The following is a 25,206-nucleotide window of genomic DNA, read 5'->3' on the forward strand; positions in this document are numbered from 1 at the left end:
CCTGCCATGGGGACACCTTCCACCAGGCTCCGAGCCCTGTCCAGCCTGGCCCTGAGCCCTTCCAGGGATGCAGCACACCCCCCGACCATCTTTATGGCCCTCTGGACCCGGCCAGGCAGGTCTGTGCCTCGTGCTGGGGGCCCCAGAACTGAACACAGTACTCCAGGTGGGTCTCATGAGAGCCAGGCGGGGGGAAGAATCACCTTCCTCAGTCTCCTGGCTACACTTCTTAGAGAAGTATGTCAGCCAGCTGAGAAGCCAGGCTTGCTGACTTCATTAGGTTTGGCAGTAATAATGTTTAGGGCTTCTCAGCCCTTTTAAGTGATGTGCTGTATTACAGTGACACTGTTATCCCATAGAAACACTTCTTTTTTTTTTACCTTTGGACCAACAGAACCAGGAAGACCTCGATCACCCTGTAAAAGAAAACCAATCTTAATTACTTACAGTAAGAACACGAGATAAGCAACAAAAGCACAGTTATGGTATTAGATTTCTGTGTTGTTTAATTTGATGTCATAATATCCTTTACATGAAACATTAGACCTCTTAGTCAAAAAGAAAACAATCTGTAATTCAGGCGTTATGGTAACAAACCAATAGCTCTCGTCTAGTATGCAGACAGTATGCAAACTTGTGTCTCAATTATTGCTGCAGATTTTAAAGGTCTGGAGCACACAGAATTAAGCATTGCAGGTCACATCCTCTTGCTTTTGAACGTACATGTCAAAACCCTCATGGGACATAACAGAAGCAGAAACTGATCCCACACAAGTTGTCGAGGGCACCGTCCCAAACCAGGGGCATGATGAGTATGATTTTAAGGCTCCTCTGGAGCAGTCAAGCTATTTGATTTGCTTTTATACACTTCACTTAGATACTGTTTTTTCCACTTCTAGTTCACAGAATAGACAGAAAGTCACAGCATGCAAATACTTCTTTTCCAAATTGCACTGAATCTAATGAAATTAATCGCTATATTGGCAGGCTCCTGTCCTTACTCATTCAACAGAAATATTACTTGAGTAAGATCTGAAAAAAATGAGTAAGAACCAGGAGTAAAATGCTAACAATGTTTTCTTCCAAAAGTAATGGCAAAAAACCACATCAAAATTCACTCCAAGGAACAAACTGAGTTTACTTTCAGTGCATCCTGCAGATTTTCCCCATAATCTTCTCTGGATTATTTGGGAATGATGATTAAAAATAAGGTATTGCAATATAGATTAATCAAGGTTTTCAGAAAAAAAGAGTAGCAGAAATGGAAAAATCCTATTTTCCCAAAGTGCTGAGGATTGTATTGAGCAGGTGCAGATATGTAGTGCTTTGTTTCTAGTTACGGGGTTTTTATCAAATATACACAATGCAGAAAACAGGCTCAGTGAAGTGTCCTTTTTTTTTTTTTGAGGATTATGCCCTTTTTGAAAATTTAATCTTTATTCCAGTTGCTTCCCTTTCCACATCCTTCTCTTCTTAAAATATGTGGATTAGATTCAGTTTACTTCACCTAGACTTATTTCTATTCTTAGACTCCTTTGCGTAAAACACATACCGCTGATCACAGCAGATACAAGAACAAATTTATAGCTGTTATCTCTTTTTTATTTCACTGCTTGACCTACTGCTGTACTGCTTATCACCTTACTGCGCTGTGCCCGGGAACATCCTGATAGCAGCAGTGGCAATGCGCTGGGGCTGGCAGGTGGCCAGGGCATTGCTGCTGTTCCTGTGCTGCTGTGCTGGACAGGCTTGAACTCCAGTGTGAACGCGAGTCAAAGGGACTGTGACCTGTGGACGAGTCCACGCTGCAGCAGGTATACCCCTGGAGAGACTGTGGTGCACAGATCAGGCTTCACTTGGAGCAGGTGCACCACTAAGGGACTGCAGTCTGTAGCTAAGACCAAGCTGAAGCAGGGGCAAGGGAAGGAGTTTATTGCAACATTAAACCCTATGGTCTCGTCCACAGGGACCAGGGGTGAAGACTGTAATGAAAATACCTTTAAATTGTAAATTGGGATTTGAGTTGCATGTTGTAGTAATTAACGTAGCAGGAACCCCTTTTTGCTAGCCAGGCCAGGAGCAAGGGGAGGAGTTCATTGCAATGTTAAACCCTATAAACTGACCCAAAGGGTCAAGGGGTGGAGAATGTCATGGAAATATTTGTAAATTGTTGTAAACCATTATCTGAGTTGCACGTTATAAGAGCTACTATAGCAGAAACCACCTGAACCAGTGGAGGACAAGCCTTACAAGAAGCAGTGCAGCAGTGACCCGACCTGAGCCGGCTTTGGGGCTCCACACAACACACCACCTCTCCTGTCCTGAGTGACCACCGTAACAGGTGGAGCCCAAAGTCATGGAGCTTGAAGACTCATCCGTATGAGTCCAGCCATGACTGCCTTTTTAGTGGTGAATCACAACAGAGTAGCTCATACTGCATTTTGCATGTTGAATGCTGCACGAAATGAGTCTGTACCCAACAGGGAACTCTGGGTTTCTGAACATGCCTTTTGAGATCTGCTCTAACATGCCATTAGCAGCTGGGTTCAGTTAAACAAATACTGAAGCCAGCCAACACTGTGTTGCAGGGACAACAATTTATGATTTTTACAGCCTTAGAAATGACAAAGATTTTCCACTGAAGTAGGAGCAAGACAGACATTTAACTTACCTTTTCTCCCTTCTGTCCTGGTGGGCCAACCACTCCATCAAGACCAGGAGGACCCTGAGGACCCTGTAGATGACAGTAAATCTAAAGCAGGTACCAGTTGAGAGCTCAACTCCTAGCATATGCATCTAACTATTTTGGACCAACTGATGATCCAGCATTATGAAAGACTAATGTGTAGCACCTAACACCATTAAGTTCTAACATTTGTATTTCTTGTCTTCTGACAGTTTGGCTGTGTATCAAAACAGTATTTAGATATATTTTAATAGAAAACTATGTCACACAACCACAAAATAATAAAAATAATATAAACCAACATAATGTAAATATAATGTTAGCATGCAAAGTAACGGTGCTATCCAAGCAGATTTTGATGGCACTGCTCCAGATGGGATGGGGTTGAAATCCATGTGTACTTCAGCCATCCCCCTTTTGGTAACCTCGATGCCAGGTGAAAGCTAGCTGAGAAACCGTTCGTTTTGACTAAGTCAGAAAGTGTCCCAGGTTTTCTGTGTGCTTCAGTTTTGACAGGAAAAATGTATATTTACATCTCCACCCAATTTCCTGCATTATATCCATGATTTAGCACACATTTGAGCGAGCAGCCAGGCTGGGAAAAACTGGCTTTGTAGGGTCAACCAGTCAATACAGGTACTAAAGGCCAGCCCACAGTAACTAGTCATGCAAGAAAGGGAACAGTTGCACACATATTTGCATGGCCTCTGTTTTTAAAATCAGGTTCTGAAAGCTTTTAACTAAGTTTACAGGTGTGCATTCTGGCCTCTGAGAATCTTTTACCTATTTTTTATTCTTCTGTTTTGGGGAAGGATATAAATGGTTGCAGAAGGAGATAGAAAACATTTTTTTTTCTGGTCTTTGCAGAATGGTCTCAAAGGCCTCATTTTCCCTGCTCTCCTTACTTTCCCCCCACTGTTTTTGCCCTTTGGATACATTGTGTGTGACGGAATAACTAACTGATTCTTTTTAATATTAAAAGATCAACAATATTTTCAGAATTTTTCAAATATTTTCATCTTGTATTTTGCCATGATTACATAGACAGAGGAGGATTAGAAAAGATGTTGGACTAATGACAATAATTGTTTTAAATTTTAGTGACTATTTCTCCTATCCTGCTTAGTAATTTTAAGTTTCATTGCTCTAAAATTGCTTGTTTCCTTTACAGCTTTTAAACAGTCTCTCTGACGTCGCTGGCAAGCAACACCTGGAGATTTCTTATCCACTTCAAGATGTTCATGCATTTATGAGCTACTTTTAAAAAATTACCATAGATGTCCCTGTTTCAGCTGGGGTAGAGTTAATTTTCTTCTTAGTAGCTGTTGCAGTGCTGTGGTTTGGGTTTGGTGCGAGAACAATGTTGACAGCACAGTAATGTTTTGGTTGTTGCTCGGTAGTGTTTACACCACGTCAAGGGCGTTTCAGTGAGCAGCTGTTGGGAGGGGGCACGGCCGGGACAGCTGCCCCCCCTGACCAAGGGGTGTCCCAGGCCATGCGCCCTCATGCTCAGCATGTACAGCTGGGGAAGGAGGAGGAAGGGGGGACATACGGAGTGATGGCGTTTGCCTCCCCAGGCCCCCGTCAGGCTGGAGCCCGGCTGTCCTGGCATGGCTGAGCCCCTCCTGCCCACCCGGGGGAGTGGGACTGGGAGTGGGGAATGGGGAATGGGGAGTGGGGAATGGGTGTCTCCTGCTGCTTCGCTTGTGTGTGCAGCTTTTACTCTACCTATTACACCGTCTTTATCTCAACCCATGAGTTTTCCTGCTTTTACCCTCCCGATCCTCTCCCCCATCCCACTGGGGGGGGGAGTGAGCAAGCAGATGCATGGGGCTGAGTTGCCGGCTGGGGTTAGAGCACAGCAAAGTGATTTAGCATACTTCATTTTCCTGAAAGCACTACAAGAAAAATAACCCTTGGCTTTATTCAGTGTCAGTAAAAGCATCATTACTTTTTATTTATTCTGGTCCAGATTCACCAGTATCTGTCTGCCAAATGTACATCCTGCTGTGGAGTAATGTGCTATGGTTAACTAGACATTTATTTGGGTGGAGATTTTTTTTTTGTAAAAAATGTGCATAAAATCCAAGGTCTTCAATTAAAAATATTCTGCAGTGTTGCTATGAATTATACAAACTGTAAGCCTTAGAACTTAGTGTCATAGGACAGAAGCAACATTAATGTTTGTGCACGAACGGGTACTCACTTCAGGACCTGGTTCACCAGGAGCTCCATCCTCCCCTGGGGAGCCAGGAGATCCTACACCTGCATCAGGTGCTGGCTTTCCGGGAAGACCAGGCAGTCCTGGGGGGCCCGGTGGCCCCGGAAGACCCTGGATAAATCAGCAGTATTGTTAGAAATGGCCCAAGCCAGCTTCACCTGCATATGCGTGGAACCAAAAAAACTCACACAGACTGTTCAGGTTCAGAAAACTCTCAGCTTGGGTTACCATGCCCCTTCTGCTTCATTAAGGACCAATTACACTTTCACAGATACACTCCTTACACACAGTCAGTCTGAGCTCCTCCATCCCTGCTCTCTGAACTGTGCCACCTCACGGCCCGCGACAGCAAGCAGGAAGCTCAAAACCAAAACAATTCCATCAGCACTCTGTAACCCAGTACGGACCTTAGAGATACTCCAATGATTGACCTAATGTTAGGAAGCTCAACCAAGATGAAATCAAGGGACCACTGAACAGAGGGAAGCGGTTAGTTTTTTCTCTATTCATTTCAAAGGGTGTCTCCATGCTATTGCTGGAGCACTGAGAATGTGTACTCATGGTCAAGACCTGACTGTTCTTGGTGCTGTAAAAATGACCTCTGCTCCAAAGATCTATCCTGCATGGGCATAAGTAGATCTATTTAAATTGAACAAAATGAACGAAGAATGTTACTTTAGGAGAAATAATAAGTTTGCAAATGTTCTGTCATGGCCAAGTCCATCCTTGTTACCGATTGCATTAGCAAGCAAATATGAGCAGCTTGAGATTTTGGCACATGGCACTGCAAGGCAAGAACTCTTTAATTCTGACTTAGGATCATCTACGGGATTCTGTTAGGAAGATGGTCATCTTGGATTTTCAGTAAAGTCAACAGAGCCTTCTGCAGGGAGCCTTTCCAAGAGTCTCATTAACTGCATAGGGCATCTAAAGAGGCTAGTCTCCTAAAGTAGGCGAGATAATTAATGTTCAACACATGGCAATTCCCTTCTGAAGAGCCTTGTAATAAGGTATTCAGCACTTCAGAGGAAAAAACAAAGAAACAGAAAAGAAGTCTTGAGGCAGAAATCAGTCTGAGAGAATGAAAAATATCATTAGACGTGTTGCAAAACAATGGCCTCGGAATGTTGTAGCATTCTGGAGTGCACAGGAGGCAGCCGGCCAGGGAGTTCATTCCTCAGAAAGTTGCAGTATTATTGATGGATGAAAACAGTTTCTAATTTCAGGGTGGAAATGCTCCATCCCAAAGACTGCATAAAAGATTATCTCTCACTCCATCTAGATGGATCAGTAAAAGCCTTCTCATTTATGTCCCTTCATCTTCAGCCACTTGACTTCTCATTTCCCTAGCATTTGTCTCTAACTGTGGATGGAAAACCATATTATTTGCAACTGTAATACATATTTTATAGATTGCTACTTGGATTTTCAACAGGAACATGGTAAAAGTAGATCTGGCTGACTGTCTAGAGATAGTGGGTGAAGAAGCGGCTCAAGAACAAAACAAAACATAGAAAATAATTTCAGATCTGGCAGCAGGTTCTACTTCATAGATACTATTTTTCCCCCCAAAAGGCACACCGTTCTGTCAGCATGTATAGGAAAGATAGCCTTTCCCCTGAAAAGAAGAGTCCAGCAATGAAGAGGTAGAAAAAAAACCATGCCAAATGTTTCATCTGCCACTCAGCAACTCAGAAGCGGAGTAAGAAAACCAAGCCAGGCGTCCCATGTTTAATGCAGAGCTGTGCTCGTCTGAGTACTGTCTCTCAAAATATGTCAATTCTGTGAAGGGAAAGCATGAGAGCAACACACTGATTCAGTCCTTAAAACAAAGCTCACTTGAGGCCGTTGATACCTAATGCTAAGTGTGGCAGAGTAAGCAAAAAAGTGAAACCAGTGCTTACTGTCCCACTTGAAGCGCTGTTTACCGAGCCCGCTGAGCCCCAGCACAGCCGAAAGCTCAGGAATCAGCTGCATCCCACAGCACGGCTACCACAGCCTCTGGCATGAACTGAAACTGATGCTGACCTTCCTAATCATTATGTCTACAAAATGAACTAGTTTTCTAGATTGTCTAGCCACTTAAGGTCTTCTGAAGCTGAGAGACACCTCCAGGAAAAGGATGAGGTCAACATCTAAGGCAGCGACTGCTTTGACTGTCCCAGTTTAACCGGTGGCCAAGGATGTGTTAACAGCCCAAGGCTCAGGTTTACCTGGCATGAATGTTCCTTCCAACAACGAAAGTCTGGTCTCATGTCACACAGCCCAGAGAACCTCACTCAGGAGCACGTGCATCAAAATCTTTTAACCTCCACTAATCCAAAGCACCTCTCCCTGCCAGCCAGCCTTGACGTGACGGTGTTACAATGCTTCACAAAGGCAAGGATACACAGAAGTTCAAATGACCACCAAAATGGCCCAACAGTGGGAGCTGCAGTGTAAAGTATTTCATACAGATATACTTATTTTTCAGAACATGTACTCCAAATTAAAGAAGCATAGAACAGCATCATTCCCATCTCTCTCCTCTTTGCTGTCTCCTCGGAATCAGGTTAACAGCATTTTTCTCATTTTAAAAAGTCCTCTTGCCATTATTTCTTTGCTGTCCTCTTTCTTTGTCACACTTATTCCCTGATCACATACACTTAGGCCTTTTCAGATCTTGACATGAAACTCTACAAAGCATTTCTGGATGCTGTGAATTAAGCATGTACACAGGTTGCATTGTGAAATGCACCTTCTACAATCTGGATGAGTAAAGTAAAGCTCTTTCTTATGCTAATGAGAGATAAACATCAAAATATACTTACTCTTAAAGTCTCAGTCTCTCTGTCAATGTCTCCAGAACCCGATTCTTCAGGTTCCAGTCTATTCTGAAATTAGAGGAATCATGTTTTAAAGTATTGCTTCTAAAGATGACAAATGAAAACATAACTTGCCAATTACTGCAAACACACTTATAGTCAATATCCTTGCAGCAGACTGTCACTGGTAAAATAAATTATAATACAACAAAAAACATTTCAGTCATGTTTCTGATGTTCAACACCATCTTATTTTGTAGACAGTCAGCTCTGTATTTACCTGCAGATGCTCTATGAGTACAGTGATATCAGTCCTGCAGGACACACGCTATGTGACTGTTTCAGTGAACCGAAAATGAAGCAATATCTCAGACAAATTTTAACTTTGGAAAGATACCCGTCAACATGAAGGATATCCTAAAATGCATACCTAACAAGTAGCCATTATTTCCTAGAATGTGCCCCTTAGTTCAAAAGCCAGATTCTGAGATCCCTACAACTGGAATCCAAAGAGTCATTTTAGAAAGGGAAATTAAGATACTAAAGCATTTTCTACAATGTGTTTAGAGAAGCAGCCCCTGGGTGAGAAAAGCTGTGGGAGTGGAGCAGCTTGCCCCAGCGGTCCGGAGCTGCCTTGCTGGTCGGCACCGGCGTGGCCGAAGAGCACAGCCCTTTCTGCGCTCTGGGTTTATGCCACAGAAACAGACTGGTATGATTTAGCAGACCCGAGATCAGGGGAGCATATAACCCATTTCGGCCACTGGAATATGTTGCAAACTACCTTGTTACATACTCAAAATACTCAGGGTGACAGGTAGTTTTGTTTAAAAGTCCACCACAGCACTTGCACTGGTGTCAGTGGCGCGCCGTGTCTGCATGTAAAGTCACTCCCACACCACAAATTGAAAATTCAGGCCAGAGTCATCCTTCAGCTGCATACACATGCACCCTCATGGCAACGCTGGGAAAGGTCCCAGTACAGGAGAGAGATGAATCTGAAACATACTCTTTACCACTCCCTGAACACTCAGCGTTCAAGATACGAACACTGTCACCACGCTGCTCTACGTTGTAGTACTTAATGACAGCAAACGTAAGTGACTGCCAAACCATTTCTGTGTTCAGTAGCAGGAAGAAATGAATAATTCAGGTTTATAATGCCTTTTTGAGGAAATTTTGTCTCTTTTTCTCCTACATATTATTGCTTTTGCAGGGGAGAGCACACACATCGACTGGCTTTTTAAAAGGTGAATACTGGATGTTTGTGTAGATTACAGTACTCACACCCTTTAGCCAGACATTTATTTGCATTTCTGCATGTGTGTTTTAGAGAACATGGTTATGTCTGTGGCAGTCAGGCTACTTTCCCAGAGAAAACCTCCTGTTCAGTTCTGAGCTCCTTGATGGCAAGCCCAGCTCAGTGACAGAAAACCTCACTCACTAATCCTCCAGAAGGAGCGGGTGGTCCTGCGGGTCCTGGGAGTCCAGGGGGTCCTGGCAACCCCTCACCAGGATCACCCTAAAACAGGGACAAGTATAAATCAGCAAGCATTTAATCATAGCAATGCAGAGCAGAGTTTTTCAGCACTAGCTACAATCCATGTGGATTTCTCATCACAAGCCACTACCAACATGCCTGCTTAGATGCTAGGAGCAGAGCTGAGCTTTGTTCGTTCCTGAGACAAGCTCCCAAGAAACATGATCTTTGCATTGGCAAAGGAAGAAAGGACTTTTTCCTTTCTGACTTCTGCAATGAATTTGCAAATGTACAAGCAGCATTAACAGTGTTAGTGTATATTTCTTATCAGAATAACGTTTTACAGTGGAACTTGCATTTTTAGGGTACATTATATGCCCCACTCCCCCCCTAAATAAATATGTAGAAAGTGGGTTCACACCATGGTACTCAACAAGTGAACTTCTTCGTTTTATTGCTGCAATCTGTAATGCTTTTCCCAATACCATGTCATGATTATTTTTCTCTGTACTGACCTTTATCTACTGCCAACACAATGAAAGGGCCTCTTCAGAAATGTGTCATTTTCTCTCATAATTACTACCATCTCTTCTTCTTTGGCTTTATTACATCATCTCTGACATTTTGCTGAGGTTAGTTTTAAGTGCTTCTGCTTAAGCAGTTTACGATTTTTATTAAATTTTCTGCTCGATTCCAGCATTTTTCACTAAAGTCAACAGCAGAGGTTCTGCCTCAACTTTTTAAATCTACACTGGAAGTCTTTATCATGAATCTTTTAATTTTCAACTATTATGTCCCTTTTTCTGGAGAATTCACTACATGGGATTTGGTCTTTGTGTTTTGAACTGTTTTGGGAGAAGGATGTGCCTCTGCATCCCCTAAAATGTGGCCAATAGGATCATACATAACCAGCAGACCAAAACACTGTGATTGCTTAGTACGCATGTTGTTTTCATCAAATGATTGGCACTCATTTAATTTCTTTTTTTTTTTTTTTGAAGTCTTGTATACCTCTAAAAATGATTGAGCCCACTTACATTTTACCCGATACATCTGACAGAGGGAATGCCAGGAGAAAATACCGTGTCCCCCTCTCTCTCCCTGGCTGTCTCACATGCCTTGCCTTTGGCACGCCGTAGCCGCAGCCCACGGCTTGGTCAGTGCCTCAGTGTGCGTTTTGAACATTCTTCCTACGTGGTGATCCTGGTTTCAGGACAGATGTACGTTTAGAGGGGAAGCAAAAGCAGTGTCACTGCTCATATCCCAGCGCTTCCCTCACCATCGGGAGAGAGGAGCTCAGCCTCCCCTGCCCAGCGCTCCCGTGGGCGCAGCCCGCTGCCCACCCGCCCGGGCACCGCAGGGCCGCCGGCTGCGAGCTCCTTCCCACCTGCGCCGGCGGCCAGGGGCCAGGGCGCTTGCACCCGCCTGCTTGCAGGGGACAAGTCACAGGGACACCGCTGCCCCGTCGCCAGCCTCTGCTGGTCTGTGCTGCACCCTCCCGCCTGCCGGATCGTTTTCTGGGCTTATCAGCGTTGTCATTATCTCCTCTAAATTCATATATTCAGTCACACAGCAGGAAACACTGAATTATACCTGCCTCTTGGTCACTTGCTCTTTATGCTTGAGAATTCATTAGATAAATGTATGCATTCGTTTCTTTGTTCCCTGTGGCTTTGTCAGATGGTTCCTATAGTGATACTTCAGTCATATTCACAGAGAATGTGTTTGTTTAATCTGGGGCTATTTTCACTGTCTGCCAGCATGCTCATTTACAGATACTTTTCATTCATCTTAACATACCCTTTGGGTTTTTTTCCAGTGATTATTACTTTAGCTCCTGTCAGTGGTTTGTGCTTGTTTTCATGCAGTTTCTTCCACTGTGAGTGTACTGCAAGGAAGTAACCCCAGCTCTCACGTTTGGGTCACAGTCATTTCTAGGAAGCCTAACTGCATCCATTCCTGAAGAGCATCTCATGGCTGTATCTCTGTGCTGCAAGGACCACAGTGAACAAGTGACGGCCACCTCCCCACCCGCCACTGACATGCAGCACCCCATGCATTCCCAGCTTTCCATTTTCAATGAAATGAACCATAACAGGTGGATCTTGCTACTGTTCCTCAAGTTTAAATACTATGCTGAAAAAGTGCTGTCTGCCTTTACAGAGCATAACTGGTTCGGATTTTTTGTGTGTGTGCACAGATCAAACCTTTAAGTTTTGCTCACTCTACCAACACAACAGGTCCTAGGAAATCACGCTGATTGGGTTAATGAAATAATTTTCTGTACCACTAATACTTTAAAAATTATTCACGTGTGTAAAAGAGGATCAGAGCAATGTCTTCTTGTTTGCCCTGCTTTCTGCTGCAGGAATTGGGTCTGGTTAAAGTCTCGCCAAGAAAAAGTTGTGCATATGAAGCTGTCAGCATTCTTTAGTGCTTCTGAACATATTGTCAGGATTTTTAGCAGCTGCTCTCTAACTTATCTTCACAATGCTTCTTTGAAGTGTCCCTTGAAAATATTATTTTTAAAATGGAAAACAAAGCTTGAGCCTTCACTAAAGTAGCCGTGTAAGTAATCAGGAATAGACTACAGGAGTCTTTTGCTTCCAGATATAGCCTCTGCTCACTATGGCTAAGCTGCTCCTCCTGCTGCCAAAATGATCGTCTTCTGGTGCCTAATCAATAAAATAAGCTGAGGACCATTCCCTGGCTCTGAGGTCAGGCAGAACAGGCTGGCTGTGTTCACAGTTCTTAGGTTCTTGGCTCCGGGCCTTTTAGACTTACATGTTCAAAGCTAATTTTTTTTAGTATAGGGGTCTTGTGCAATTTTCTTGAAATAGCATGAGAATAATACTGCAACCATCAGCATGATGAGTATTTGAAAGTAAAAAGCCTGCTGGGCTAGCACGTCAAATGAACAGGGTCAGCCTCTGCACAGTCCCATCTTGCAGCGTACTGGGAAGAGTTATCAGTCGATGCCAGCCCTGAATGATGCTGAGCCACCATCTGAGAGGTCTATTTGACACGGGCCAAAACATTGTCTGGGAGCGTGCTTGCAAGCCTGACCTGTCAGCAAGTCAGTTGGTTGCTGGGCCGGTTTCATTTGGTGGTACAGATGTAGCAGACGTGGCTGGTGATCAAATGGCAACCTAACAACAGCTGCAGCTGCAGCAGAAAGCTTCTTTTGCTTATTTGCACTTTGCTCATAAACAGAAGAAATGTAAACACCCATAATCTTGAAATCTTTTCCATTTGCTTTGTTTTCATTAAAAGCAGACTGACTGATTTTATGGTTTACTAACATGAATTATTTATGTCAGTACCAAGCATCCTAGAAATAACGCTGGTCACAAGAATGACCAAAGCAGACTTGCAGGACACTTGGGAAGCCAATTGTCAAATGATGTTTAGGCCATTTTTTCAGTTTTTTCACTGTGTGATTGACAAATACTATAGGGGAAAGTGAGCCTTTGCTAGAGGGGCTATAGTTGACAAAGTGCCTGAGACCAGTGCCAGCTCAAAAGCAAGCATGAATCACTGCCACCAGTGGGGCTGTGCAAGAAGGTACCTTTCTTCTCAGAGACTGCCATATCACACATTACCAAGTGATATTCCTGCATATCGCTGTCCCAGTGATGGCTCTCCAAGAGCAGAACAGTCCATGTTTCACCTCCATGTGCAGCCAACTCATGCAAAGGAATAGTGAGTTGGCAGACTCTTGTGTCCATGTAGCTCTGGGGCAAAACCAGCTTGCCCTCCCACAATACAGTGAAGTGCTGTTCTCTGGATAGTGTTGTCCAAAATGGGCAACTGCCATGACATTAATTCCTAACAATTATTGTTCATCAGTCAAGAAGTGAAGTCATCCCTTGCAGAATATTTTTCCTTGAACTATACCTTGCCTTTGAGTTATACCAAGATATACGTATAATTAATTATTAATATTACATATAGAATTGTTACTATTAGTAAAACCCAGAAACTGTATACTACTATTCTCAGTGGAGTTTGTGTGATTTATCTTGGAAGCACCAAGCTGGTTGGAAAGTGCTGTAGAAAATCCGTCTCTGTTGGAAAGTGACTGACTTGGTTACCCATTTTGGCATGATATGAAAATATGATGGAGGTTAATCAGAAATGAAGGAAAAATCATCTCATAATGCCATCAGGAAGAGTGTTGTAGTATTTACCTGATAGCTTATAGTACTGAATGCCACATAAGTCATAGTGGTGACATTCACTTACAAACTCAGTAGTCATTTTGAGGGACCTGTTAGAGTAGGGATAGTTTTAGGCATATGACTGCTGTAAGTCAGCGCCTGATACTCTTTCTAGCTTTGGAAACCTTAGCTTGGTCTATCTTGCACTCTAATAGCACAACGAGTTATGCCACATTACTTAAGAGTATGCTACTGTTGAAATGTGTCCAGAACTGCCGTAGTATTTTTCAAGGGAGATTAATGGCACTGCGGTTCACAGGCACGTCTTTCAGTACCTGAGCCATTAAACACGTGGGTGATACCATGCACCAGCTGCCAGGCTGCCAGCAGGTTGAGGGAGGTTGTCCTTCTGCTCCACTCATCTGAACTACTGTTCCCATGTTTAGGTTTCCAGCACAAGAAAGATGGGGACATATGGAGCGAGCCCAGATAAAAGTCACAAAAGCAACTGAAGGACTGGGGCTTCTGGCTTACGAGGGGAGACTGAGACATCAAACTATATAGCACGGAGAAAATACATCTTGGGGGGATCTTGTCAACTGTTAATTTGGCACTTGGAGTTACTAGCTGAAAGTTACTGCTTCAATGCTAGGTTTATCCATTCTAGCTCACTTCATCTCAGAAATTATACAAGTTGTTACATCAGATGGTTTAGCTCTTATTTCAATTACGTTCATTTCATCAGAGTGATACCACTATACTGCCTCTGTTAAATCACCTAGCCAGTGGAGTAAATTGTGTATAACAACTGACTTTTCTTTACTAAGTGTTAGATATATCTTCCCTAGCTCGCCTGTGAAAGCCCAACTGTTTCTACCACTGAAGTTTATTCATATTCTTGAAAGATCCTTATGAATCTGTTACGGCTGCCCTTCATGCAGCTTCATGGCTGAACAGCAGGATGTTTACATTTTTCCTATGATTCCATACTATTATCATTTTTTCTCTCGGAGCGTACCAAATCAACACGTGTCCAAGCATAAATGGTATCTGACTGATTGTCAGCTATTAACAGGACATATACCTTTTCACCTTTCAGGCCTGCTCTTCCTTTCGGTCCCGGCAACACCTGAAGTCCTTTTTTACCCTAAAAGGAAATAATTTTTTTGATTAGACACTATATCGTATGCAGGTTAAACAGGCTGCAGAGCCAGCAGCTGCTGCAAGCCTGTGGGATCACAGCCCTCGGCTAGCAGTGCGGGAGGAGCGGTGGGAGGGCAGCCAGCGCAGCACCCAACACACCCAACGCGCCCACACCCCGCAACGTGGCGGTGCAGCCTGTGTGCTGGCTGCAGTGGGCACGCCGGACAGGCTGCACCTGCGCTGCACAGGCTGCCAGCTGGGCCACAGCGCTGGTGACAAATGCCTTGAAAATGATAATGTTCCACTAGAACAAATAGTAACATCTGCCTGAAAAGTCCTCCTCAGATTTTCTGTCTCTCAGCCATCTACTTATCGAAAAAGTAAGAATGCCTTCATTTTTCCCAAAATTTCTGAATATGCTCACAGCAGGTAAATTCTGGGCTAGAATTCTGCCTCTTCCCCTAACAGCTTTCAAACTATGAGAAACTGGACACTTAGAAGAAAGCTACCTTTAATATACAGAAGCGACAGTCAACAGAGAACAATACGATGTATTTGTAACAGGCTGCTGCACACTGCTGCTCTGAGTGCACCAAATCCTACCGCTGGTGTTAGCCTGTTCCAGCCTTCTGCTGAAACCTTTTTTACCTTGGCCCACCTGAATATATTCAGTTCCTACCCAGGAGGATGCTTCCTGAGGACACACATCTGACAAGGAACAAGTCGTGCTGCATACGTTTCACTACATTTGCCACTCTAAAATTCGCCAGTCAAATTAATCCCAAATAACTATTCTATATATGTTCATCTTATCTACACGGAACACTCATAGGCTTTTCCTACAGAGGTTTGATTGTTGGCTAGAAAGAGCTCCCACCAGCTTTAAAGTGAGTGCTATCATGAAGTGGTGCTATTTATGAATTCAGTTAGGACACTAGAAAAAAATTCAGAAGGCAAAAAAATTGTAGTTTCCCTAATGGCATTTTGGGAACCTAGACAGCTGTGATTACGGAGTCTGCTGCTGAAATTTTAGGGCTGTACTAATTTTAAAGATGGGTTATATAAGCTCATTATGGAGAAAAATGTATCTGTAAGACTAAAAGCTTTTTTTCTCCTAGTATTATTTTTCCTGTAGAGTAACTGGTATCAAGTTTATAGAAAAGCAGCAAACACATGGCCAATACAAATCTAGTGCATACTAATTCTACTGCTGAGTGAAGCCCCATCAATCCAATTGTAAAGTCGCATAGGTATATGCAAGATCAGAACCCAGGTACACTTGGACAAAATACTATCTATAAAAAATACAGGACAATGGTTAATTTAACAAGATACAATGAAATGTCTGTGGTAGGAAATAGGACACTTTTACAAGGATTTGTTTACAAGGACAAAACAATTGCTTTTGAAGCATTTGAATTACATCAAAAGAATTTTCTATGACATTTCCCCATTATTTTGGTCTCATAGAATTTTCTTTGAAAATGTTCTGCTTGAAAGTAGTTAGACTTCTGTTAATACTAAAGATGTAAACCTCTTGTCCATAAACACCCTAATGACACTAACTTGAGTTTAGGCCAAATATTTGCAAAAACAGATACATTTCTCTGAACATATCAATGCGTGCAGGCAGCATTCATGCAGGAGTTGAATAATGCATCCTATGAATGACTACTGAATTAGCTTCCTAATATCTTAAGACGTACCCATTTCATTGGGGTTCAGTTGCAGGGGACGGGAAGGGACAGAAGCTCACAGCAGTGGTGCACGCAGCGCGCGAAGGGAGGAACTGGCATGGTAAGGGCGACAGCCCCTGGCTGGGAAGGTCTCAGAGAGGGGAAAGACACACAAAGTGGAGGCAGTAGATAATGAGGCAGGAAACAAAGCAGCCAGGTAGTAAAGCATCAACAGAGGACAGATGCGCAACAGCAGCTGAGACATGCATTGAATATGACAGCTGGCATTCATTACCATGCACGCTGCTGGGTGATGCTTCACCACGGAGGATGCATATGCAACCTGTCAGTGGCTTGTGACGACCTGAGCTACAGGCAGGAGTCATCTGGAGAAGGGAGGAAGGAAAAATACAGGAAGATAACAGCAAATATAATAGAAGAGAAGGGAAACCAGAGGAACACAGAGAAAGGAAAGCAGGAAGTATGAAGCGGAAGGAATAACTGCACAAGAGGTGAGGGGTGAGAGGTACATCTGGAAATTTAATTGCAGCTGAGGTTAGGAGCAGGCAACGTGGCAGCATGTGTCTATGAAGGTCAATGAAGCATTTTGTTTTGCCCTGGAAGACATCTGGGTCATACAAAAGAGTATGTGCTCTTCTGGAAGTTCCTCTCTGCGGAACAGCCAACCTCACCTAAGCTGGGCTTCTTGAACAGCTGCCTACAGCACACCATGCCTCTTACTTTTCTTTGTAACCAAGGAATCAAAAGTTTCTCTTAGAAACCTGGGTCCTACACTCTTGGCAACCTGAGGAAGTCAACTGCAGCACCAGAGCTGCCTTCTAGAGAGAGGGTACAGTGAAAGCACTTTGCTGCTTAAGCTTCAATGTAGCAGAGTCTCTGATAAAAATTGTTGGTTTTTTAGTCTTCAGTTAACCGAAACATGTATCAAAGGGTACATAAGGGTAACCCATTTTTACCAGGAATGGCCTAAAATAAAACATCTTGGTTGGAAAGGTAAATAAAACATTGTCACGAAGAAGAAAACGAAAAAACAAAAAAACAATTAGCCACAGCTTGATGTGTCATGCTGTGACAAGTAACAAACCAGACCCCTAACAAATCCCATGCCACAATGTGATCTGGTCTGCACCTCTCTCTACGTGGATACATCTTGTGCTGATGGTTCAGAAGGATATCCCTGGATGCACAGAAGCCACCGCAGGAGGTGTGCAGGTTGTGCAGTCCGGCAGCTTTGGCTGCCTTCAAACAAGACAGCAGGCAGGGTGTGGGCGGCGGAGCACTGCAAAGGCTGCCCCAAGAGGGGGGAACTGGCACTCTAAGAACGTTGGTATGTTGCCACATCAGTTGTTTGCCTTGTGCTTTCTGATGATTGTCTCTCATCAGGCCCTTGCATAGCAGCTGGTGGACATGCAAAGCAGGTACGACACTCCTGGGTTGGTTTGGTGGGGCGAGAAACCCACCCTGTACAAGCATAACTGATGACACTGTGTAAGACTGTGGAGTTTCAGCCCTTTATGTACATGCAATGAATGACCATTACCCTTTCTAAAATACATGCATTCTTTCGAAAGACATAAAATACTCACAGGCTGACTGTGCTGCCCAAGTTTCCCTGGACGTCCAGGAGTTCCTTGATCTTTTTTCTGCACACCTTCTACTCCTGGACTTCCTGGAGATCCTGTGGGCTTGTCCTCTCCTTCCTGACCTTCCTGGCCCTGAGTAATTAAAATGTGAAACATGAAAAAAAGTGCTGCATTACTTTTCCCATTTCTCTTTCTTTTCCCCCCTTTCTTCCCTCTCTCCTAGAACCCCTGCTTTGTTCAACACAGTCAGAAGCCTGTGAGGCACCACACAAGCAATATCCTCCATTCAACAAAGGCAGTCCGTACTAGAGATCGTTCATTCAAGTACAAACAAATTGCTCACTGAGCTGGAAAAAAATGAGCTGGTTACCTAGATGTAAATTCCCATGGTCTAATTTCATACCTGCACAAATCTGAGCAGTCTAAATCAATAATGTAGGTTTGAAAAAGACAAGTTTCACAAACAGTTTGTCTGGGAGAAAATTGTGAAAGTTAAAAAGATGTTTAGGAAAGCTTTAGCCAACTCCCCTGAGATCTACAACTCTAACAAAAGAGGGTTACACACCTGGCTTAGTTAAAAAGGAAAGTTACAGAAGATGAAACAAGGAAACTGATAGCAAAGAGTAAAAATGGACAACAAGCAAGACCAAAGGATTGCTGAGCATCAGTATTTGGTCAAGAGAAAGTAAGAATAATAAAAAGAATAATTTAAATACACCAGAAACAAAATAAACCCCCTCAGTGGTGAAGCTTGGGCACTAAATACATCTTTAAACAAAACCCCAGTCGGTATGCCACACACCTGAGAAGGAAGCAGGACTTTCACCTGCAAGGTGGTTACTGTAAGACCAAGATGCCTGCTTTTAGGGAATAAAAATCGTGGCTTTTATGTTGAGGATTTACCCTGGTTATTTTGTTTGTTTCCCACTTTCTTAAATGCAAAACACAAAAATGCAAAACTGGAAGAACAAATTTGTTTTGCTAGTCAAAAATCTCAAGCCCATCTCGGTGATGGATACAAACTTCTGCAAAGTGTCAGCACCTTTCAGTCTGATGCCATGAGAGGACATTCATGAATTTAAAAAGTGACTTCAGTTTTGGCATGCTGCTAAGATGGGATAGATGAAGGTACCAACTCAGAAAAACACCAAAAATTCATACTTTTTCCTGCTCTTGGGGCAAAAAGATAAGGCATGTGATAAACCCATTGTACAGACCTCCTCTTTGCTTACTCCCGGCAAAACACTAGCACCAGAGCCACCTTCTTCTCTTAAGATTTTCTGTGTGACAGTGGTAGACTCACTGTTGCCTTGTCCAGTTTCCATGACAGCTGAAGCTAAATAAAAAATCACTTATTAATGAGAGACAGAGCAAAATAAAACCCACCCAGAGGTATTTTATCAGAGCACAGATTCTGCAAGTTGTATGAAAAAAGAAATTATTTAGATTATGACCAAAATACATGCCCGAGATTAATATTAGTCATGTTATAACTCTGAAAATGTTAAAAGGAGAAAAAAAAAAAAGGGAGAAAAAGTGAGAATATAGTTATAAAGCAAATGTTTATTTAAAGGACAAAGACTCTATTGCACCATCATCTTTGCCTCAAGCTCTAGTCTAATGGCTGCCTATTTTTCGTCTGCATAAGAAAAAATAAGAGGTATACACAATTTCAGCATACTTGAGGTATGTATAAAATGTAAATGGGAACATTGTCTTTGGCCTTGTTAAGATAACTAGCTTTACTTTTCTAGGGGTGCACTGACATTTTCTTACCAGTGGAGGACTGGGCTCCCAGTGCATTATGCCCTGCTCCTGTCACTGTGCTGCCTACACTTGTGCCCAAGACACCCCACTGGTGCACCAGGCAGATCCACAGCCTTTCCAGGGAACAGCAGTAGGATATAGCTGTTCATTCAGGGGTGGTATTCAGTTCTACATGAAAGGCTGTGCTTCCCTATAACCAAAGGTTATCAAATTAAATACTCATCTTAAATTCCTTTTAAAGGTGCCGCGTGGCTTTAGAGCCAGCAGCACTGTTTGCAGAGGAATATTTCAAGAAATGCCACGCTTCTTGCTGAACTGAGCAGAATGGAGAGTTTTTCTCCCTTCATTCCCCTTGCCTAACACTTGCACTTTACTGGCATCTTGTAGAGTATTACAGCAGCAGCTCCTCAGGTCAGCTACTTTGTTTTATCCATACTTTTTTTACGTTAGAAAATATAAACCATAGTTTTGTGGCTGAAACTTCCACACTATGGAAGGGTAAATCTGTTCTCTGTGTGTTTAACAACGATTGAGATAAGCACCTATATGGAGTGAAAAGTGGAAGACATGTTGGAAGGGTGGCTGTGGTTGCTACCACTTACCTTTGCTGCTGTTAACACACTGCAGCCTAACAAACTGCAGTCTCACAGATCAAATGCTTGATGTGCCAATTCTTTTCTAAGAAACAGGATGTCCAATACCATAGGATTTTCCATTCCTGGCAGCAATCAAGATATTTTGACAGTGGCTTTTCGTGCACAGGAAAATAACAGACTCAGACCTAGAGAATGAAGATGACACCACCGCCCCACCACCACCACCCCAAAAAAAAAAAGAGGCAGTGCCTTGTTCTTTACGTTTAGCTGTTTCAGGGGTTTCTTCTGATCTGTGATTTCCAGAGAAATCATTTTCTTCCAAATAAGACAATATAGTTGGGGGTGCTTCCACTGGCTCAGCCAATGTATCTTCAGGCTAAAAAAACCAAAATCCCAAAGAAATGTTTATAGAAAAGGCTTATCACACATTTTAAAGCAAGAATCAGCAATTGCCTTCCTCAAAGCATAATAATCAAAGCTACCACATTTATGAAGCAAAGCAGAAATCCAGATCTCTCCCACTTACATCTCACCAGTATCTGTCCTTATTCTTATGCTGCCCTTAGAAACATTAATTATCATTGCTATAATAAAACCTGAAATTTATTAATGGCCAATATATACACCCTCTTTCACTTACAAGTTTTTTATTTATTTCACCTTCTGTTTCATTCTTCCTCATTACAATATGCATCTAATTTCTACTTATCAGCAGATGTCACACCCATTTGGTCAAGCTCTTGAGAAAAATCAGCACAACCACCTTTGAACACCATTCCTCCAAACCAAGTCATGTACACCTGAAAAACCCACAGAGCAGGAGAAAAATGCCATGAATGTGAAGTTATCGCTGTAGACCTCAAAGCCTCGAGCTGGCTGGTACCCACCCTTCCCCGCGCTGGCGATGGGTGCACAAGAGGGGGCCATTGCAATAACCTGCTACCAGCTGCATGTAGGCATGTAAAGCGCCAGCTCCCTACTGGAATTAGAGACCTGGAGAAGTGCTGTCTTGGGACAGTGAGGAGATTATTTCATTCAAACCTCCATTTTCAATATAAATTAAATTTAAAAGTTATTATGTTGCCATGGTAACTTGGAGCAGACTTCATGGGCCAAGCATCCTGCCCCTGAATCAGGCTAAGATGTGCAACATGGCATAACAGGGCTTGCTGAAGTCGTTCCTGAGTTGTCAGCAAAAGGAAGACAGGTCGCACCATTAGCATGATTTTTATTCCTCTGGCTTTGTATCCTTATAAATGAGGAAAAGCTTCAAGATACTTACTGTTATTAAAAAACACATTGAAAATAGTCTTTAGGGCTCCATTTGAACAGGAAAGGAAATTTTTTCCACAGCAGGCCAGATCTGATCCTCACTATAGCTGACAAAAGTACTTCCATTTGATTTCAGTTTTATTTACTCCACTTGAGAAAGGAAAAACAATGCTTCCTCTGGTCTTATTTCTCTTATAACCATATAACTTGTTCTTGACATTCCATGTAGAAATAGTCTGATTAACCTTCAGAAACCAATAATTTTTTTTATGCAGCCTGTTTATCTCAACCATAGTAAATTTACAGTGTTAAGCTAGTCAGATATTGCAGGGGTTTGTGTTTTAAAATTCTTAATAAGACTGGGTCTTGCCTACTTTCAGGAAGGAGGGCCAGCTTTTCCCTTTAAATACAATGTGCAGTGACTTCCCTCTTCTGATGCAGAATAACCAGTGCTTCAGATGAACAGTAGAAAATAATTCACACAATTCAGAATGTGCTCAATTGCACAGTCTATAAAACATTCCTGATGTTTATTTCTCACTGGGAAGATAAATAAAACAACAGTAGGACAAAGATTTAAATGCTTCATTTTGAGAAATAATTTTAAAAAACTACAAGATGGAAAAAAAACCTCACATAGTATTAGTATATGTCCCAAACCTAACTCTATGCACTAGAAAACAATAGGAAAAATAGATATTTACTCAAAGATAGTAGAAAAATAACCTAAATGTCACACTACACTCATCAGAATGTAAACTTGATACATAATAGTGATTACCTGTCTGATAGAATTATAAGCATCAGGATAATGAAAAAAAGTACAATTATAATTTAGTGAAGCAATTGGAAAAAAAACCCACAAAAAATCTCTTGAATTAATCCTAATCAGTTTAGACATGAAGACGTAAAGTTTAGACACCTGTGGAATAAAGAAGTATCTAATAGCCACGCTCAAAGGTTAGTGATCAGCATCAGCAGCGGAGGTGAAAGGATGTGTCCGTACAAGAGTGGCAGGGTGGGTATCCCTGCTGGTGCACACGTGCTCCCTGGGCACAGAGCAGCGGGCGAGCGGACAGGAGGTTACGGGCAGGCACTGCAGTATCTTCTCCTGCCCCACAGGAAATACAGCAGCATGCCACTGCCTGTGGGCTGCCTTACAGAGCGTATTTATGTACAGAGCAGCAGTTGCACGGGGACGGCTGCTCAGCAGTCAGCGAAGCTCCGGGAAGCACTAGGTCCCTTCGCTTTCCCACCTGCAGCTCCTAATGAATGGGAGGACACAACAGAGGACAGCCAGGTATGAGCTCCTGCAGGACACTGAACTCGGAACAACTGCCTAAAAGCAGAGCTATAAAAGGTTGTTTCTGCCTTTGTGCATAAAACCAGATTCAGCTTATCCTCCTGCTGTTGTGCCCATCTCAAACCTTACCCCCAGAAAGGAATGCTTCTTGGGAAATTCACTGAAATTTTCTCCAGATTTTCTGTGCTCTGGTGACAAGGGAAAGGCTTTGTCACCTAGAACCGTCTCCTTGTAGTTTAGGCTGCTGCTTTGACAGTTCCTAGCACATACCTCCCAGTTCAGACACTGAGGATTTTCCTCCCTCCAGACAGGTCCAGAATTTACAGAAAGCCCTCAGTAACAGGAGAGAGGTCTGAAGGGGGTGCAGCAAGCACGGGGATATTAATCACTGCCTCTGAGCCGGTAGTAGAAAGAGACATTCCATAGTTACTCTGCGTCCTCTGATGCTTCATTACATGCTGTTTTTTCTTATGTACACATTCTATCAACACTCTTCAGCATTCCTTAACTGGGAACACAATGGATTCCACATTTTCTGGGAGAGAGCTACAGAGCCTGAATACTAAGTGCTTAGACTGTACGTGTGATTTTCCAGGCACATGGTAGGCACCACGCCACCCAGTTTGTCAGGAAGCAGAAAGGATGTCACGGAAGGATCCACACCGTTGAGGACAAGCCTTCATTCCGGGTCTCTGTAGGAGCCCAGCATGTCTCCCCAGGCTCCCTCTGCCTTTTGTGTTCAGGGTGATGTTCAGAATGTAAGAATGGAATTTTTTGAATGTAACCTCTGCCACCAGATGCACAACACCAAGATAAAGCTTGTGTAAATATGACTTATGAGTCACTCCCTTGGGAAAAAGCAACTTCACTGTAACTTTTTCCATGATGGAATTCATTTTCTTATGCTAAAGACACATCTTCTTTGGTATTCTGCCCAGCCATAGGGGACTTGAAAAGACACAGAGAGAAAATGGCCCCCAACCCGTGTCACTGAGCCAAGAGTCACACAGGCTGCATGGGCACAGGGTAGAACTTTCAGTTGGGAGGAACCTCTCGAGGTCATGTAAGCAGATCACTCAGGTAGGTGGATCCACTCAGCCATGACTTTGTTCAACCAAATCTTGAAAATTCGAAGGACAGAGGTTTGGTACCCTCTTTGGGTGACCTGCTCCAGCGCACTATTACCCTATTGAAAAGTTTCCCTGAAATCCAGCTACAATGTGCAACTTTTCTTGTCCATCACTACTGAGACAAGCCTTGTTCCATGGTCAGTTGTGTCACTGTGTATAAAGGGGGGTGTGTTACGTCTATAAAGACCACAGATTAAACAATGAGGCACTATGCTACTGGAAGGTAAAAATCTGTTGGTGGATTTTATATTTAACTCTGAAGGAAGAAACATGAACAAATACAGAATACCAAAGAGTAATATGCAACCCAGAACATACTTAAGAATCCCATTAAAAAGGATTTAGAACTTTTTATATTTCTTGTGATCAGTGTATGGGTAATAAAAAATTAGCTTGAAAATGGCAAAGCTCATTTGGAACATTTACTCTAAAGCCAAAAGAACAACCCACATCATCACAGACCGGCCAGCCTCACTTTGATCTCTGGGAAAACCATGAGGCAAGTCCCCTCAGCACACATCGCTAGGCACATGAAGAAGAAGAAGGTAACTAGGAACCATCAGCATGGATCTATCAAGGGTAAATCATGCCTGACCAACCTGACCACCTTATGTGACAAAATGACTGGATTAGTGGTGAAAACAGTGGATGTCATCTACCTTGATTTTAGCAAGGATTCAACACTGTCTCCCATGATATCCTTGTATCTAAGCCAGGACATGACAGTCTGGACAGGAGAGCAACAAGATGGGTAAAAAAATAGTTGGATGATTGAACTCTGAGTACAGTGTTTAATGGGACATACTTATGGGTCCATCCTGGGACCTGTTTTGTGTGACACCTTTACCAATGACCTGAGGAGGCAGCAAGAGTGCTTGCTCAGAAAGTTTGCAGATAACGCCAACGTGGCTGTTGGAGGCACATCGGTTAATAAGGTCAAGGGCAGGACTTGCATCCAGAGGGACATGGACAGGCTGAAGGAATATGCCAACATGAACCTCATGAAACTCAGCCAGGATGAACACAAAGTCCTGCACCTGGGATGCAATGGCACAAGCTCGAAACAGCAAACTGGGTATGAACCAGCAGCATCCCCTGGCAGCAAAGCAACAGAACTACATGTTAGTAGGTCTAGGAAGTGATTAGCCCCACTTATCCAGCACTTGTTCACATCTAGAATATGGTGCTTGGTTTTGTCTGTTATTACAAGACAAATATAAAAAAACTAGAGTGAGCTCAGCAGCTTACAAGACAAAGTGCAAGTTCCTCACAGTAATTGCCTTTTGAGGAAAGGCTGAAGAAACTGATTGTCTTCAGTATGGAGAAGAAGGGGCTGACAGGAGACCTACTGGCAGCCTACCAATACC

General features: G+C 43.0%; 1 protein-coding gene across 6 annotated transcripts in view; it reads right to left on the minus strand.

Moving 5' to 3' along the window:
• The window catches only part of LOC119144723 (collagen alpha-1(XV) chain-like), a 136,796-nt gene that overhangs the window by 65,453 nt on the left and 46,137 nt on the right, over positions 1–25,206 (minus strand). For 5 of the 6 annotated variants that reach the window (XM_037380424.1, XM_037380425.1, XM_037380423.1 and 2 more), the window contains exons 6-14: positions 20,384–20,510; positions 18,989–19,107; positions 17,775–17,903; positions 14,433–14,495; positions 9,153–9,230; positions 7,718–7,780; positions 4,893–5,018; positions 2,672–2,734; positions 381–416 (exon numbers count right to left, since the gene is read on the minus strand). In XM_037380424.1, coding sequence (XP_037236321.1) covers positions 381–416; positions 2,672–2,734; positions 4,893–5,018; positions 7,718–7,780; positions 9,153–9,230; positions 14,433–14,495; positions 17,775–17,903; positions 18,989–19,107; positions 20,384–20,510 — 804 coding nt within the window. The remainder of the gene's footprint in view (positions 1–380; positions 417–2,671; positions 2,735–4,892; positions 5,019–7,717; positions 7,781–9,152; positions 9,231–14,432; positions 14,496–17,774; positions 17,904–18,988; positions 19,108–20,383; positions 20,511–25,206) is intronic. The other variant, XM_037380426.1, reaches the window with a different exon arrangement.

This window comes from Falco rusticolus, chromosome 3, assembly GCF_015220075.1.
Source record: "Falco rusticolus isolate bFalRus1 chromosome 3, bFalRus1.pri, whole genome shotgun sequence".
Lineage (NCBI taxonomy): Eukaryota > Metazoa > Chordata > Aves > Falconiformes > Falconidae > Falco > Falco rusticolus.